This window comes from Elgaria multicarinata, chromosome 1 (genome assembly GCF_023053635.1).
Source record: "Elgaria multicarinata webbii isolate HBS135686 ecotype San Diego chromosome 1, rElgMul1.1.pri, whole genome shotgun sequence".
Classification (NCBI taxonomy): Eukaryota; Metazoa; Chordata; class Lepidosauria; order Squamata; family Anguidae; genus Elgaria; species Elgaria multicarinata.
The window spans coordinates 127,962,738-127,976,831 of record NC_086171.1 but is presented as its reverse complement, the minus strand read 5'-3'; the positions used below and the strand labels follow the sequence as shown (position 1 = coordinate 127,976,831).

Genomic DNA, 14,094 nt, shown 5'->3' with positions numbered 1-14,094 from the left:
ACCATTTCCATTAAGTGGACATTACATTCTCAAATAGATTGTTTTTATATAGCAGTAGAAACACATCAAGTTTGATTCTCCATATTGAGTGTGTTCTGTATAATGGGCACAATGATCAAAAGTTAATGGACTTTCTGCCCCCCCCTTTTTTTTTTTTGCTGGATTTATTTTTTTGTGACACTTGTATATCTCTGAGTATAATAAAATCCTTCAACAGTTCACAATAAATATTAAAATACATTTAAATACAATATTAAAAACACAGCATTAAAACCACTTCCAACCGTAAAAACAATTTAAGGAGCAGTAAAATGGAACGGCATAATTAAGTTACTTACAGCTCAGGAAAAGCCTGGGTGAACAGATGTGTATTTAGGAGGCATTTTTAAAAAATGTCAATTTTCTGCCTCCTGAAGTACATGTAGGAAAGTTGTCCAGAACGTGGGTGCTGCTACAGTGAAGGCCCACCATCTGGGTACTTCATGGCGAAATTCTGTTCATTCTCATGATCTTAAAGGTTGCTTAGATGTATAAGGTATGGGAAACTAGTTAATGTTCAGTAAATAAGTAAACATTATAAGCTGAAGCAAATCTATTGCTGACACCAATACCCTTGTAAAAGTACAGGACAGGACATTGACCTGCCTCATAGATAATATATTTAAGTTTGTAAAACCTGGTGCTAGTTCTGCTGTTCATTTCTCAAAAGTCGTCTTTATTATTGTTAACCAACAAGAACATGGCTGCATGTGTTTTTAAAATCAGTATATGTGTAGTTTCCCTTTAATAATCACTTAAACAGTGAAATCAGTGCTTTCTTCTTATGCATTTCTCTAACAATCATGTGAATGATTGTAGCATTATACTTGTGCTCATGTAAGTAGTTACTAGTACTTGCCCATAATATGGATGTAGAACACAAAGGAAGTATACTGAATAAACATTATTTAAGAGAAGAGTTTGGATCCAGAATTGCACTTCCAGAAGTGAAAGGGGTACTTCCAATCATGTAAGGATCTTGGATCCAGACAATGCTGCCACTGCTGGAACAGGGGAAAGGCAATTTCCTCCTACCTGCAACCCCCCAGAGCCATCTCTGACACAGAACAGATTTTTAGGAGTCTGCAGGGGAGAGTGGGGAATCAATAATGATCACATTTCCACCAGCAGAAGTAGCCTGTGAGCAGAACTCTACTCACAGATCTCTGGATCCAAGTCATTATTTATTGCCATTGTCCTTATTAAAAATTTTTTTTATCTACAATAGCTTATCTGCATGTTATATTTGATAAGATCTTTTATGGCTAATATTAGTTAATGCTTTAGCTGTCCATTGTTTATCAGTTTCAGGTCACCAAAACAATAGGTTGATTCACGTACTATTTATGAGGTGACAAAACACTGCCACATTTTTACATGGATACCAGTTTGTGCAAAATAGTTTCCATTTGAAAAACTGATAGTTAACTCTAGCAGGTGGTAGATAGCAAGTCTAATCATGGACAAATTGTTAGTGACTTCTTTAACTATTATTGCATGCTTAGTAATCATTGGCTAAGGAAGGGAATTTTATATTGGTCTTAATGCTTTGGCTTTCATTGTGATTTTATTATACAATAGATTATAGAATAGATATATTTAGAAAAGAATATTATAGAACTTATAAATTTAGAAAATTAGTTGTTGACTTGTCATCATGTAGTTGATCTGTTTTTAATTCACAGATTGCCCCAGAACCCCGGATACACCAAACAGTGATCCTCGTTTTCCTACTAACAACAGGTTGATGGCCTTAAAAAAACAGCTGGATATAGAATTGAAAGTAAAACAAGGAGCAGAGAATATGATCCATATGTATTCTAATGGGTCATCAAAGGTAAGACTTCGTGAGGCCAATTAAATGCTCCATCTTTTCAGCTTGCATACCAGTGACAAGTTTTTCTGTTGAGGAATTAAAACATCTTTGGCATGACAGACAGTGTGGAATAGATACACACCTCTGTAAAGAATACCATTAGTGTGATATTTGATCCCAGTACGATGATGTACCATGTTAAAAGAAATCAGTTAAAAGTCTGTCTGTTACATTTTGAATACCTTGTATGAACATAGTATAATGATGATATACTACATTAAAACATCTCTGGGTACTCCTGTACATTTCATTGCCAAACAAGGCAGGGGAGTACCTGTTTATTTTGACAGGCTGTGCCGGCTGAAAATCATCTAAGTTTATGTGTATTATTATTATTATTTTAAAAAAATCGCCCTCTAAAAGTCATTCTTCGGGAACTCTTTGAATCCGAAGCCCAGGGATAATGTTCATCAACAAGTATAACTTGGAACCTTCATGTTGGCATATGGAGAAAGAACGAAAGGAGTGCAGGTTGCTACAAGAGAATTGAATGGATTACAGAGACTGAGAGTTAGCAGTTTGAATTGCTTCCTGATGGCTCACTGACCTTTTTGAAACTCATTGTGTAGCTTTCTAGGCACTGTTTCAGTTATACATGTTAAATTATGCTGTTAATCTTACTATAGCACTTCTGACATGTAAGGAAGCTGTTTTCTCCAAGCTCCTTTCTATTACCTTCACATATTAAAAGGACATCTTTTCCCTATAAGCTGTACCAATATGTGCATGAATAGTTTTCCAGTATGTTTCATTTATTAAAATATCTTCAACATTCTTCACTGCCAACAAATGCAAATGACATACTGGCGCAAATCCTATTGTGACTTATTTCTGGAATCAGCGAATGCCTGTAACAATTCACATGAATTGCAGCTATGAGTTTATATGTTCCACATGTTGTCAGAATCAGCACAAGGACACACTTTGACCATAAGCAATGTATTAGAGTACAATAGTGTATTAGAGTATAATAGTGCAACATTTTAGTTTTGCTTTCTGAACGGACTTTGATTTGATTTGTTTTTTGCAACACAGCAGACCTATATTTTGATAGCCTACACTGGGTCTATCAGATTGTTGGATTGTACTTTTCTATTAAATATATACATGCTCCCCCACCTTCTGGAAATGTTCTTGTTGGGTATATATAGCAACAAAAATTGAAAGTTAAAGTAGCAGAAGTATATTTGATGCAGAGTTCTGAAAATGGGATAAAAACCTACATTGAGGGGGAAATAAAATAGAGGAAGGAAACGGCAAAATGTATTGCATGGTATTTATAACATTATGCTGATTTCTGTAGCCCCTTTGTCAAAAATTCATGTTCTAAAAGATAGCACTAACTGCTGCTACTAGGATCTCACTTGGGAATTTAAGAAGCCCTCCCTCTTTTCTTTTTCAGGATAGAAAGCTGCTTGCAACAGCTCAACAGATGCTTCAGGACAGCAAGACAAAAATTGAAGTTATAAGAATGCAGATTCTTCAAGCAGTCCAGACTAATGAATTGGCTTTTGATAATGGTGAAGCATTAGAAAGAAGAACTATCTCTAAACTCTTGCTTGAGTCTTGCCTGTTTTCCAACTCAAACATACATAGAACTTTATAGAAACACCTTAGGTCCTGGCTCCCTTGCCACATATGCTCAGCCAGCCCCCACCTTTCTCTGGGTTGCCTCTATACGTGTACTACAGTGTGGCACAAACAGCAAGATAACCTTGAGGGGTTGATTATCGAGGTTCCCTATACTCTTAACAGGCCTGTTCACACACAAGCCACTTGTCCCTCCATTATTAACGGAGTAATACCAAATTCCCACTGTTGGCAGCTCAATGCTACTTTGAGGGAATGCCTCTGGCCTGCTCAAGTCCATCAAACGTGGGTACGGAAGAATGCCTGCGTCGCGACATCTGCATTGAGAAAAGCTTGATTGATAACAGGACACCTGTCACAGGGAAAGCCCCTACCATTGTAAGCTTTCCCCATGTCCTAATCACAATTTTAAATGTTCTTACCACTAGTGCTGGCCCATCTGTAAGTACTGTTAGAGTGCTGTCAATTGATAATCTGTCTGGTGTACTGTTGGCTTGCTATTGTTTCATGCAGATGGGTCAGTGCATGGGGTGGGTTCATTTAAAATGCATGAAAAGATTACACTGCTAAAGGCTTTCTGCATGGTCTGTGTCCTTTTAATAAAAGATAGGGTGGAATGGGCACCAGAGTTCCCATCTGTTTCAGCCAGCCAGCTATGCTGCTTCATCCACTGAGTTCAAGACTCCCTAGGTGTGTAAATTGCTGGGTGAATGGGAGTCTTGTATACTGTTGCCATTGAACTCTGAGGCAGGGTAAATAAAGGGCAGAGAATAGAAGCTACACAGTAAAAGAAAGAAACTAACAAAGATAAAGGGAGAAAGGCAATGGAAAAGTAGAAGAATTCTGTGCTGGAACTAGAGAGAAGAGTGCTGTGGGGTGCAGAAAAAAATATGAAGAGGGCAACTTAGAGCTGGGGAGTAAAACAAAAGGGGGTGGGTAAAATATAAGAACTTTTAGGAGACTATTGGGGGGGGGAGTTAAAGCATGATCAGTTGAACAGCACCTTAGGAAGAACTCTGAGCTCTTAATGAAAACTTACTCTAGTCGTTGAAAGCAATGATACTTGCAATAAAATGGATTAAGATCTGTGGGCTCCTCTTCTATACTGCCATACACTACAGAGAGCCACTGTGCTGATCCACCCCCTTCCACAGCTCTTGCAGCTCAAGGCCCCCACAGGGTTCAGAGATTGCCCAGCAGCAATCCACAAAGTCTCTATTGAGGAACTGGAGTCCTGTGACACCATTTTCCAGCCAAGAGTTGTTGCAACTACCCTAATCATTTATTTATTTATTTATTTATTACATTTTTATACCGCCCAATAGCCGAAGCTCTCTGGGCGGTTCACAAAAATTGCAGTTGTGGTAACAATTGTTGCCTAGCAAAGGGCCACAAGATTTCAGGACCCCCAGGCATGCCTAAAGGTTGTTGGACCTTGTCTACCTGCACTGTCATGATATTGCGAGTCGCCTCAGCATAATGGGCTTTCATAGATTGGACCCTGAGAGCTCAACATTTCACTACAGCTTCTTTAACAGACTGGATTTGGCTATCAATATATTTATTCTCCATCTACCACTTTCTCGTTCTTGTGCTCATCTATTTAACACCACTGAATATTACAAGAATCAAGCTAAATGCTATTTGAAGGCATACGAAACATTTTGTGTGTGTTTTAATCTGTAGCAAAGCCTGTGATAAGCCCACTTGAGCTTCGCATGGAGGAATTGCGGCATCATTTTAGGATAGAATACGCAGTAGCAGAAGGAGCAAAAAATGTTATGAAGTTGCTTGGATCTGGAAAAGTTACCGACAGAAAAGCACTCTCAGAGGTAATTTTAACATAGTCAATAAAATTAGAATTTAGGCGGTTTATATTTTAAGTTACTTTCTTAATTGCTTTCTTTTCTTTTCTTTTTTGAGCAAGGCTCAAGCAAGATTTAATGAATCAAGCCAGAAGCTCGACCTCTTAAAGTATTCGTTAGAACAAAGACTGAATGAACTCCCTAAAAACCATCCCAAAAGCAGTATTATTATAGAAGAGCTTTCACTTGTTTCATCACCAACGCTAAGTCCACGGCAAAGCATGATATCTACACAGAATCAGTACAGTACACTATCCAAGCCAGCAGCTTTAACAGGTTTGTTGGAATAATAGCCATATCTTTGGTGTTCTTTGGCTTTGCATGCTGAAATACTTTTTGCACATTAAAAACATATGGAAATAGTTCCATCTCTGCATATATAGAATATAAAGGATATAAAATCAATACCTACAGAAATAAATGTGTGTTTTTTGGAAAAGTTGTTTTTGTCTGCACTAATCGCATCATTGTAAACATCTCAGTTGCTCACTAACCTCAAACTTCTAAAAGTTGCTTCTATATAAGTTAGCTAAGAAGATCCTTGCTTTTTAATGGCAGATGTTTTTAAGAGGAAAATCTTACTATTCTAACACAGCCCCAAAGTATTTTCATAATGGAATTAGACAAACAAATCTATATTGGGGACTTGTCCTAACATCTGGTGAGCTGAAGAAACAAATCCTCCTTCCTGCCCCTTGTGCCAAATGCCAGGGCCTGCAAGGTCTTCCTATCCTCTGGTAGATTCTGATCCAGTATTTTGCAATAATTGCTGTAATACTTCCATTTTCCAAAATGTTCTGAAGACATTTGCACCTTCGCTTGAACCTTACAGTTTTAGATGAAATGCATGAAGTTGTGCTCTCTCACTGGTCAACTGTTGGAAAGGTATTAGAAGCAAAATGTGGTCATAAACACATACTACTTAGTTGCGATGAAAATTATTTTTTTCTGAAAGGGAGATTTCTAGAAAACATTAAGACTGCTAATAACATGAGCAGAGAATTTCAAATAGCAGCAGTGCATAAAAATGCATCTCCATTTACTTGTGCTAATGGGTTTTCTAGATTAAAGTAATTAAACATAAGAAATTAAGAGTTGGTATTCCTCAAAAATAAATGTCTGCAAAGGGGTTTTGAAAGTTGAGGTTATATAGTCCAGTGGTTCCTCTTGACAGTCTGTATGTGTGTCTGTAATTGCAGCACTCCATAAAGAAAATAAATTCCAAGATACCTCGTATGCTTAATGAAGTTCTTAAATATATCCCCGCAGATTTTACTTGCTAACTTGAAACAGGTGTTGAATAAAAACTCTGTTCCTAATATGTTGTTTACTAAATTATTTAATAAACAACCAAATTAGAAGCTCTAGCACAGCTGTTAGCTTGTGTTTCCCAAAATGACTTTAGTTTTTAAACTGAACTTATAAGAGAATGTGTGTGTATGTGCGTGTGTGATGTATATAAGATATATAGGATCATGTTTTGCCATTATTGCAACATTTGTAGACCTAGAGTATGCAAAGTTGGAATGATATAAGTTGATTTCCATTCATTTTACTGTGTAGGTATTGAAAACCTAATTTGTAAGAGAAACAAATGCATGTTTTGAAAGGCATGAATAGTGCTGTAAAATGTGTGTATATTTCCCAGGGAGCACATTTGTGTCTTTTTAAAAATACTATTTTTAAATTAAAAAAAATGTGTGAAGTAGCTCTTACATCTGTAGACTTTGTCTCTGGTTAAAAACAGATAAGACTTGTATACGTAAGAGCTTTTATACTCCCTCCTTAACATTCATGAGCTTTTGGTGCTGCTACCATTCATGAAGTGCTTTGCTAGGAACATGAGTCAAGGCAATCTGATCTCATTTTAGGTACTTTGGAAGTTAGACTCATGGGTTGCCAAGATATTCTGGAGAATGTCCCTGGTCGATCAAAAGCCACATCCATTACACTACCTGGATGGAGTCCAAGTGAAGCCAGATCGTCTTTCATGAGCCGAACAAGCAAAAGTAAAAGTGGGAGTAGCCGAAACCTTCTGAAAACAGATGATTTGTCCAGTTCAGTAACTTTTCCTTTTTTAAAAAAAATCAGATTCTCATGAAACCTCATAGTAAAAGTAAATATGTAAAATTTGGTTAATAGTAGTACCTTTTCTATCATGGGTATACTTGAGCATGAGATCATTCAGGCTGTGATCTTGAGCAAGTCACTTTTTTCAGTTCAGGGCCATGGATTTTGTAGTATTAAGCAACTTGATAATGAGCAGCAGTAGTAAGAGGTGTAAATCTTACGAAGGGAGTTGGAATTTAGTGCTTGGGATATTGCAATTAATTGTGGACTTGGTTAACGTTGAATTAAAAAATAATAAAGGAAACCAGAAAATAGATTGTATTATTTCCAAGCTGATTCTAGAGTTTGTGCTATGTCAGACTCACAATGACTGACATAATTAGCAGTGTCAAAGATTTGAGTAACTCTCCCTCAAGGCCACTTCTGCCCCCATCTCTTCCTTCTCCAAACTACCTGGATGTGGCAAGAGGTGGATGGTGATTTTTGTGATAAAGAAGGCTGGCACTTCCTAGAACACAGCACAGCCTCAGGACCCTGGGGGACTGTTTTGCAGGGTCCTAGCACTTAGGACACTGCTGCAGCAACATTATAGAGCATGACGAAGGCCCCGTGCCAGCCTCCTGTCACTGGTGCCACGTACATTTGAGAGGGAGGTGGAGAGTCTAAAGCTGCAGCAGGGATGGATGGATGGAGCGAGTGCCAAGTCCATTATGGGTTTGAACATTTCTAACTGGGGGACCTGGGTGTTTTTGTTTGTTTATTTGGTGGGGAGGGGGAACCAAAGTTTATCATCACTACTAATTGCTGCAACACCAGGTGAACAATGATATTAAGCAACAGTTTTTAAATAAACTTCAAATCAACAGCGGCCGTAATTTTTTGTAGTTCATATTGCGTCGTATGTGTCAGGGGTGGAGTGGGGGTTCACTGCATTCATGTAATCTGACCTTGCCAGCGCCTTTTGTTGTTGTTATTCCTGGAAAATCCTCTTAAATTCTTAAGATGAGTTTGTGTGATTTACTTACAGATGAAATCTGTGCTGTTTTGAAGTTGGACAACACTGTGGTTGATCAAACTAGCTGGAAGCCTATTTCCAATCAGTCATGGGATCAGAAATTTACACTGGAGCTAGACAGAGTAAGGAACCCTTTATTGTGTCAAGAGTGTTTGCCAACTTGGTAGCTTGCTTTTATATGATTATATATAGAAAGAGGAATCATGGCTTGGATCCTATCTTTCGTTCCCTGAATGGAATGGGTTCTGCTCACATATTAAAGCTTTCTTGCCTTCTTGTTCTTTATGCATCCCCCTGTGCCCCCCTGAAAATCTGCTCCTGAAGATTGGGGGATCCTCTGAAATGGGATGGCAATGTATTGCTGGGAGAATAAAAATTTGAGAGGGCACTTGAATAGAAGTGCAATCCACACACACACACAAAAATACCTTTTAGGATTCTAAATCAGTGTGTTCTTACTTTTTGTAATGAAATCCCCTGTCAGTGGTTTATTGTTCTTTATCAGTATCAATTTTTGTGACCCTATTTTAAAAGTGAATGTAGGCCTCATGGGGAAAAAGTTTCACCTCTCACTCTATAACATAGGCTGCAATTCTGTCTACACTTACCTGGAAGTAAATTACATTGAACACAGTGGAAGTTACTTCTGAGTAAACATGCATAGGATTTGGTGATGATATAGTTAAAACTAAAATACTACGAATTTTGAAAAATTAAGTGGATAATTTTTAAGGCTGTTCTTGGAGTGAAGTGGAAGTGTTGTACAACACAGGTCATATGTTTGGCAGTATTTCACCAGAAATCTTTGCAATGTGTCTACACTGATTTAATGAATGGAGTGTGCTTGTCTACATGGTGATAGAAAACATTTCCTTCTGTTAAATAAATTCATGAAATAGATCTTCTGAAATCAAGACTGAAAGAAGATGAAGTTCTAAGAGCTAGAAAATAAAGTTTCATATCTTGTCAAGAAAATATTCTTAAAACAAAAAACATGACCCCTTAATTTGCTATTTTCATAATCTGCCAGCTGGTTTGTATGAGACAGTGAAATGAAATTGACACTTGGCCAGTGCACAAGAATTCTAGCAAAGTTAAATATATATTATTCCAGAAAATTATACTCTGAAATAAGGCTTGTTAATAAATTTGATTCATTTTATAACTCTGAATTGATTCGAGGTTAATATTCCAATTAATACTTATATCTGAAAGGAGATTTAAGCTTAAATCTCTACTACAAAAGCATCCATGTGGTGTTCAGTTAAATATACTTAATTTCCTTTGAAATTAGTGAAACTTAAACACTGATGCCCCTTTGATTTAAGTCTTTAACTTTCTCTGGAATGCATATATGGCATGGAGAAGGTTGAGTGTTTCAGCCAGTTCACACATGCAAATCAGCTCCCTCACAAACAGTGTGAACTACATTGTAAGTGAAGATGGCCTGAGGACAATGTGATCATCGAAAATAGCTTCAAGCCTTAAACAATGTGATCCAGCGATGGGATCGTGTAGAGGGGGAAATGGAAAGCTGGTTTGTTTCTGTGATTGAAATGGAAGTATTGCCTGTCTGTGTATCTTTTTTGATATAAAATATATCCTTTTAAATAAAAGATATTTTGTCTGTATATGTATCATAAGATAAACTGTTTTGAAATGCACACATACTAGTTTACGTTTACGCACCTATACTAGTTTATTTTTATTCCCCTACAAGACTGCAGATCAAAAATTGTTCGATTTCAGCCTACATTGTGCCACCTTGACTCTTCAAGGATTAAACTACTTGTAGTCTTTGTTCTACCTGTATGGAAGCTGTTACAAGTGGTTCTGTAAAGCAGAATTTTACCTCGTAAAATCATGTACTTTTATGACTCATTTTTATAAAATGAGTTGCTTTAAAGTAAATGTTATTGAATCTGTATGTGTGTGTTTTTATAGCAGCTGTTTAAATAGCCAAGGAACATAATCCTTGTGCTTGAAAAAAGCCCTGTAAAAATCTCTGTACATTAGAGTTTTCTGAGCATAAAGTTAGTAAAGCATTTTTCGTCTTAACTATGTAAAGTGATCTAAGTCGAAAGAAAAGATTCCAGACCAGTTCGTACATTACCTGCAGCTTCCAACTAATCCAGTAATGTATGAAATCAGTGAATTATGTGGACAGACCAACAAAGCTAGCTACTTCCTATATCGCCAGTTCCAAGGGTGGAATATTGGTGGTATGGGAATATTAGGCAATTTCCCATGCTGCTGTTGCTAGGGTGACCATATGGAAAGGAGGACAGGGCTCCTGTATCTTTAACAGAAGTATTGAAAAGGGAATTTGAGCAGGTGTCATTTGTATGCATGCAGTACCTGGTGAAATTCCCTTTCATCACAACAGTTAAAGCTGCAGGAGACCTGCCCTCTTTTGTATCTGGACACACTAGGCAGAGCTTCTGCAGCTTTAACTGTTGTGATGAAGAGGGAACTTCACCAGGTGCTGCATGCATGCAAATGACACCTGCTGAAATTCCCTTTTCTATACAATTCTTAAAGATACAAGAGCCCTGCCCTCCTTTTCATATGCTCACCCTAACTGCTGCACCTTCACTGAGTATGCTGTGCCAGCAGGCCCACTGCTGGCACAACAGGAAGCTGGAGCTTCCTAGAACAACCTCACAAATGAGCCAGAATGCTCACTTCTGGAATGAGATAGGTTTGGGAAATGAGCGTTTTGGTTTGTTTCTGGTTGTTTTACGAAGTACTACCTTCCCATAGTGCCAGTGGTGGTTCCTGTGGGTGCATGGGCAGCATTGAATACTACCCAGTTCCAGTTGAGTCTTTAGAAATGTAGCAACTACCCACATTTAATATTTGTTTATTACTTCTCTCCCTTCAGTCACGTGAATTAGAAATTTCTGTTTATTGGCGTGATTGGAGATCTCTGTGTGCAGTTAAATTTTTGAGGCTAGAAGATTTCTTAGATAACCAGCGACATGGAATGTGTCTCTATCTTGAACCCCAGGGTACTCTATTTGCAGAGGTAAGTGCAAACAATTTTTAGAACATTATGAAAGGGTGTGAATAATCCATTATTTTGAAACTTAATACGTCTTGTCTGAATTGCAGGTTACATTTTTTAATCCTGTTATTGAAAGAAGACCAAAACTTCAAAGACAAAAGAAAATTTTCTCCAAGCAACAAGGTAACAGGATTCAGCACTGTGTTAGAAAATTAATATAGACTTGCGTTCTACAAAGCTAGCTGAACAGGAAATGTCAAAATTTTATGTACAATTTTTATTTAGCGTTTGTAGACAGGGCTTTAAATGATGAAATCTGTTTTTAAAAAAGAATGGTTATGAAAATATGGAATATGACATGTTTGGTTTATTATCACAAATAATAAACAAATGAATATGAATTCTCATTTAATTATAGCTTTTGGTGATAAGTAAAAAGATTACTTGTGCTCTGTTTTCTTTATCCACAGGCAAAACATTTCTCAGAGCTCCTCAAATGAATATTAATATTGCCACTTGGGGAAGGCTGGTGAGAAGAGCTATTCCTACAGTAAATCATACTGGTACCTTCAGCCCTCAAGCTTCTGTGCCCGCTACAGTGCCAGTAGTTGATAGTCACATTCCTGAACTAGGGTCACCAACTAGGTAAGTGGTTGAGATGTATAAGCAAAGTTTGCACATTAATGAAATGAATGTAGAAGAAGACAATGTAGAAGAAGACAGATACTTATTTAATCTTTTTGGTTTAAAAAACCCTGAAATTTGTAAACTAGTGTTTAGCATATTTTTATGTTCTCTAAAATTGTCACCATGCTCACCAAGCGAATTGCTTTCTTTTAAGTGACTCCCCTGTAGCCAAATTGGTATTTGAACTTGAACCTGAACCCCCACATACTCCACCACGTACATCTTCTCTTGGAGAAATAAGTGAACCTTCACCTGAGCTGAAGGCACCATCTACACCCACTCAGGCAAGACTTCTAATATAGATTTTTAGAAATTGCTCAATTCACTGTGTTGGTTTTGTGTGTGAAAAAGATTGCCTCTAAATAGCATATGTTCATAAATGTATCTTTGATTTGTTGTTATACAAAAACTACGTGTATTTGTTTTTCAACCAAGGTGTATAATAGTTATAGTGGTTTTTTAGAACCTGGTCATGAAATATAGCTTTACTGTTCAGTGATTGCCCAACTGACTCTTTTGCACCATACTTTAAAAAAAGTTTGATATATTTTGAAAAGTTAGATACTTTGGCTATAATTGAAAGAACTTTTTGAAGTTAGAACTTACCATAGAATAGTAGAGTTGGAAGAGGCCTATAAGACCATTGAGTCCAACCCCCTGCTCAATGCAGGAATCCACCTTAAAGCATCCCTGGCAGAGCTGTCAGGGATGCTTTAACCAGGGGAGGTTTTGTTTTCTTGTATTTTCACCAGCAGACCCCTCCCCCATGAGATATCCTAAAGAATGCTTTGCAACTCTCCCCTCCACCCTCGTTTCAAAAGTCTTTTGTGATGTGGCGTGGGGGAAAGGTGGCTGTTAAGAAACACAAGTCCAAAACATTCTGGGTTGCATAGAACTAGCTGAATGGATATTTGGATCCTAACCTTACTATTTCAGAGTATTTTCACCCAACCTAGTCAACACTTAAAGCATCAACTGAGTTTTAACTCAGTTATTTAGCTGTTTAAAGAAATGTATATTGCACCTTATAAAAATATAATTATAATTAGCACCCTGTTCAGAAGACACCTTAAACCACAGCTTTAACCACGGTTAAAGCCATGGTTTAAGGTGAACAGGGGCCAATAAAACCATTTGAACATAATCATGTGTTTCAAAATAGACACCAGTAGCAGCATCAGTCTTATAGGTTCTGAAAGGCCCACCAAACAAAGACTTTGTGAAGGTTTCTGAAAACTAATAGGGATGGACACGAAGAACATTCCAGAGCTTTTGAGCCAGCACTGAGAAGACTCAGCCCCATCGGTTTCCTCTCCATTGGATTCTGAATTCCACGATCCTAGAGCAGTTTCCAATGCTGTGCATGTGTTAGTGGGGATGTACCAGTAGTGCAATGGGAAGCTAGCGCTTTGTAAAGCATCCGGAAAAAAGCAGAAACTTGTTTCTGAAATGGGGCAGGTCAGTGGCGCTTGCAGCAGGGAGCGCCGCTAAGCCTCTCCTATTCTGGAAACAAGCCTTTCTGGGGGAGCTTTCAGAAGCACGAATTCCTGTTGTGCTACTGGTAGGTGCCATGGCTAGCAGAGGACTAGTGGAGGAGCCATGGCGGTATTGGATAGTTCCTCAAAGTTTGATGATCTCCTGTTGTAGCGTTACTCTTTTAGATGGAGTGCACTTCTCCAATTTCTAGCAACTTTCATTTTTTTAAATCTTCAGATTTTTTTTCTTCTACACATTTCACAGGATACAGAAACGTTTGATTTTGAAAATGACAGAAATAATTTTGTTCCCAAACTTCAGCCGGAAATTATTTGTGAGACTCAAATTTCAAACTCTGATATAGAATATACAATACGGGAGCCTGAAGATAGAAGGTAAGCCATCTTTAATTTTAAAATGGTGTATCACTCTAGCTCAATATGGACTAGAAATTCTCATTTACTTTAAT

General features: G+C 37.6%; 1 protein-coding gene across 4 annotated transcripts in view; it reads left to right on the top strand.

The window, feature by feature from the left end:
• PKN2 (protein kinase N2) overlaps positions 1-14,094 on the top strand; it is a 48,617-nt gene that overhangs the window by 26,076 nt on the left and 8,447 nt on the right. For 2 of the 4 annotated variants that reach the window (XM_063136583.1, XM_063136598.1), the window contains exons 3-13: positions 1,725-1,876; positions 3,318-3,435; positions 5,192-5,337; positions 5,433-5,646; positions 7,242-7,427; positions 8,468-8,577; positions 11,340-11,483; positions 11,570-11,645; positions 11,933-12,107; positions 12,304-12,433; positions 13,863-14,020. In XM_063136583.1, coding sequence (XP_062992653.1) covers positions 1,725-1,876; positions 3,318-3,435; positions 5,192-5,337; positions 5,433-5,646; positions 7,242-7,427; positions 8,468-8,577; positions 11,340-11,483; positions 11,570-11,645; positions 11,933-12,107; positions 12,304-12,433; positions 13,863-14,020 — 1,609 coding nt within the window. The remainder of the gene's footprint in view (positions 1-1,724; positions 1,877-3,317; positions 3,436-5,191; positions 5,338-5,432; positions 5,647-7,241; positions 7,428-8,467; positions 8,578-11,339; positions 11,484-11,569; positions 11,646-11,932; positions 12,108-12,303; positions 12,434-13,862; positions 14,021-14,094) is intronic. The other 2 variants (XM_063136605.1, XM_063136591.1) reach the window with 2 other exon arrangements.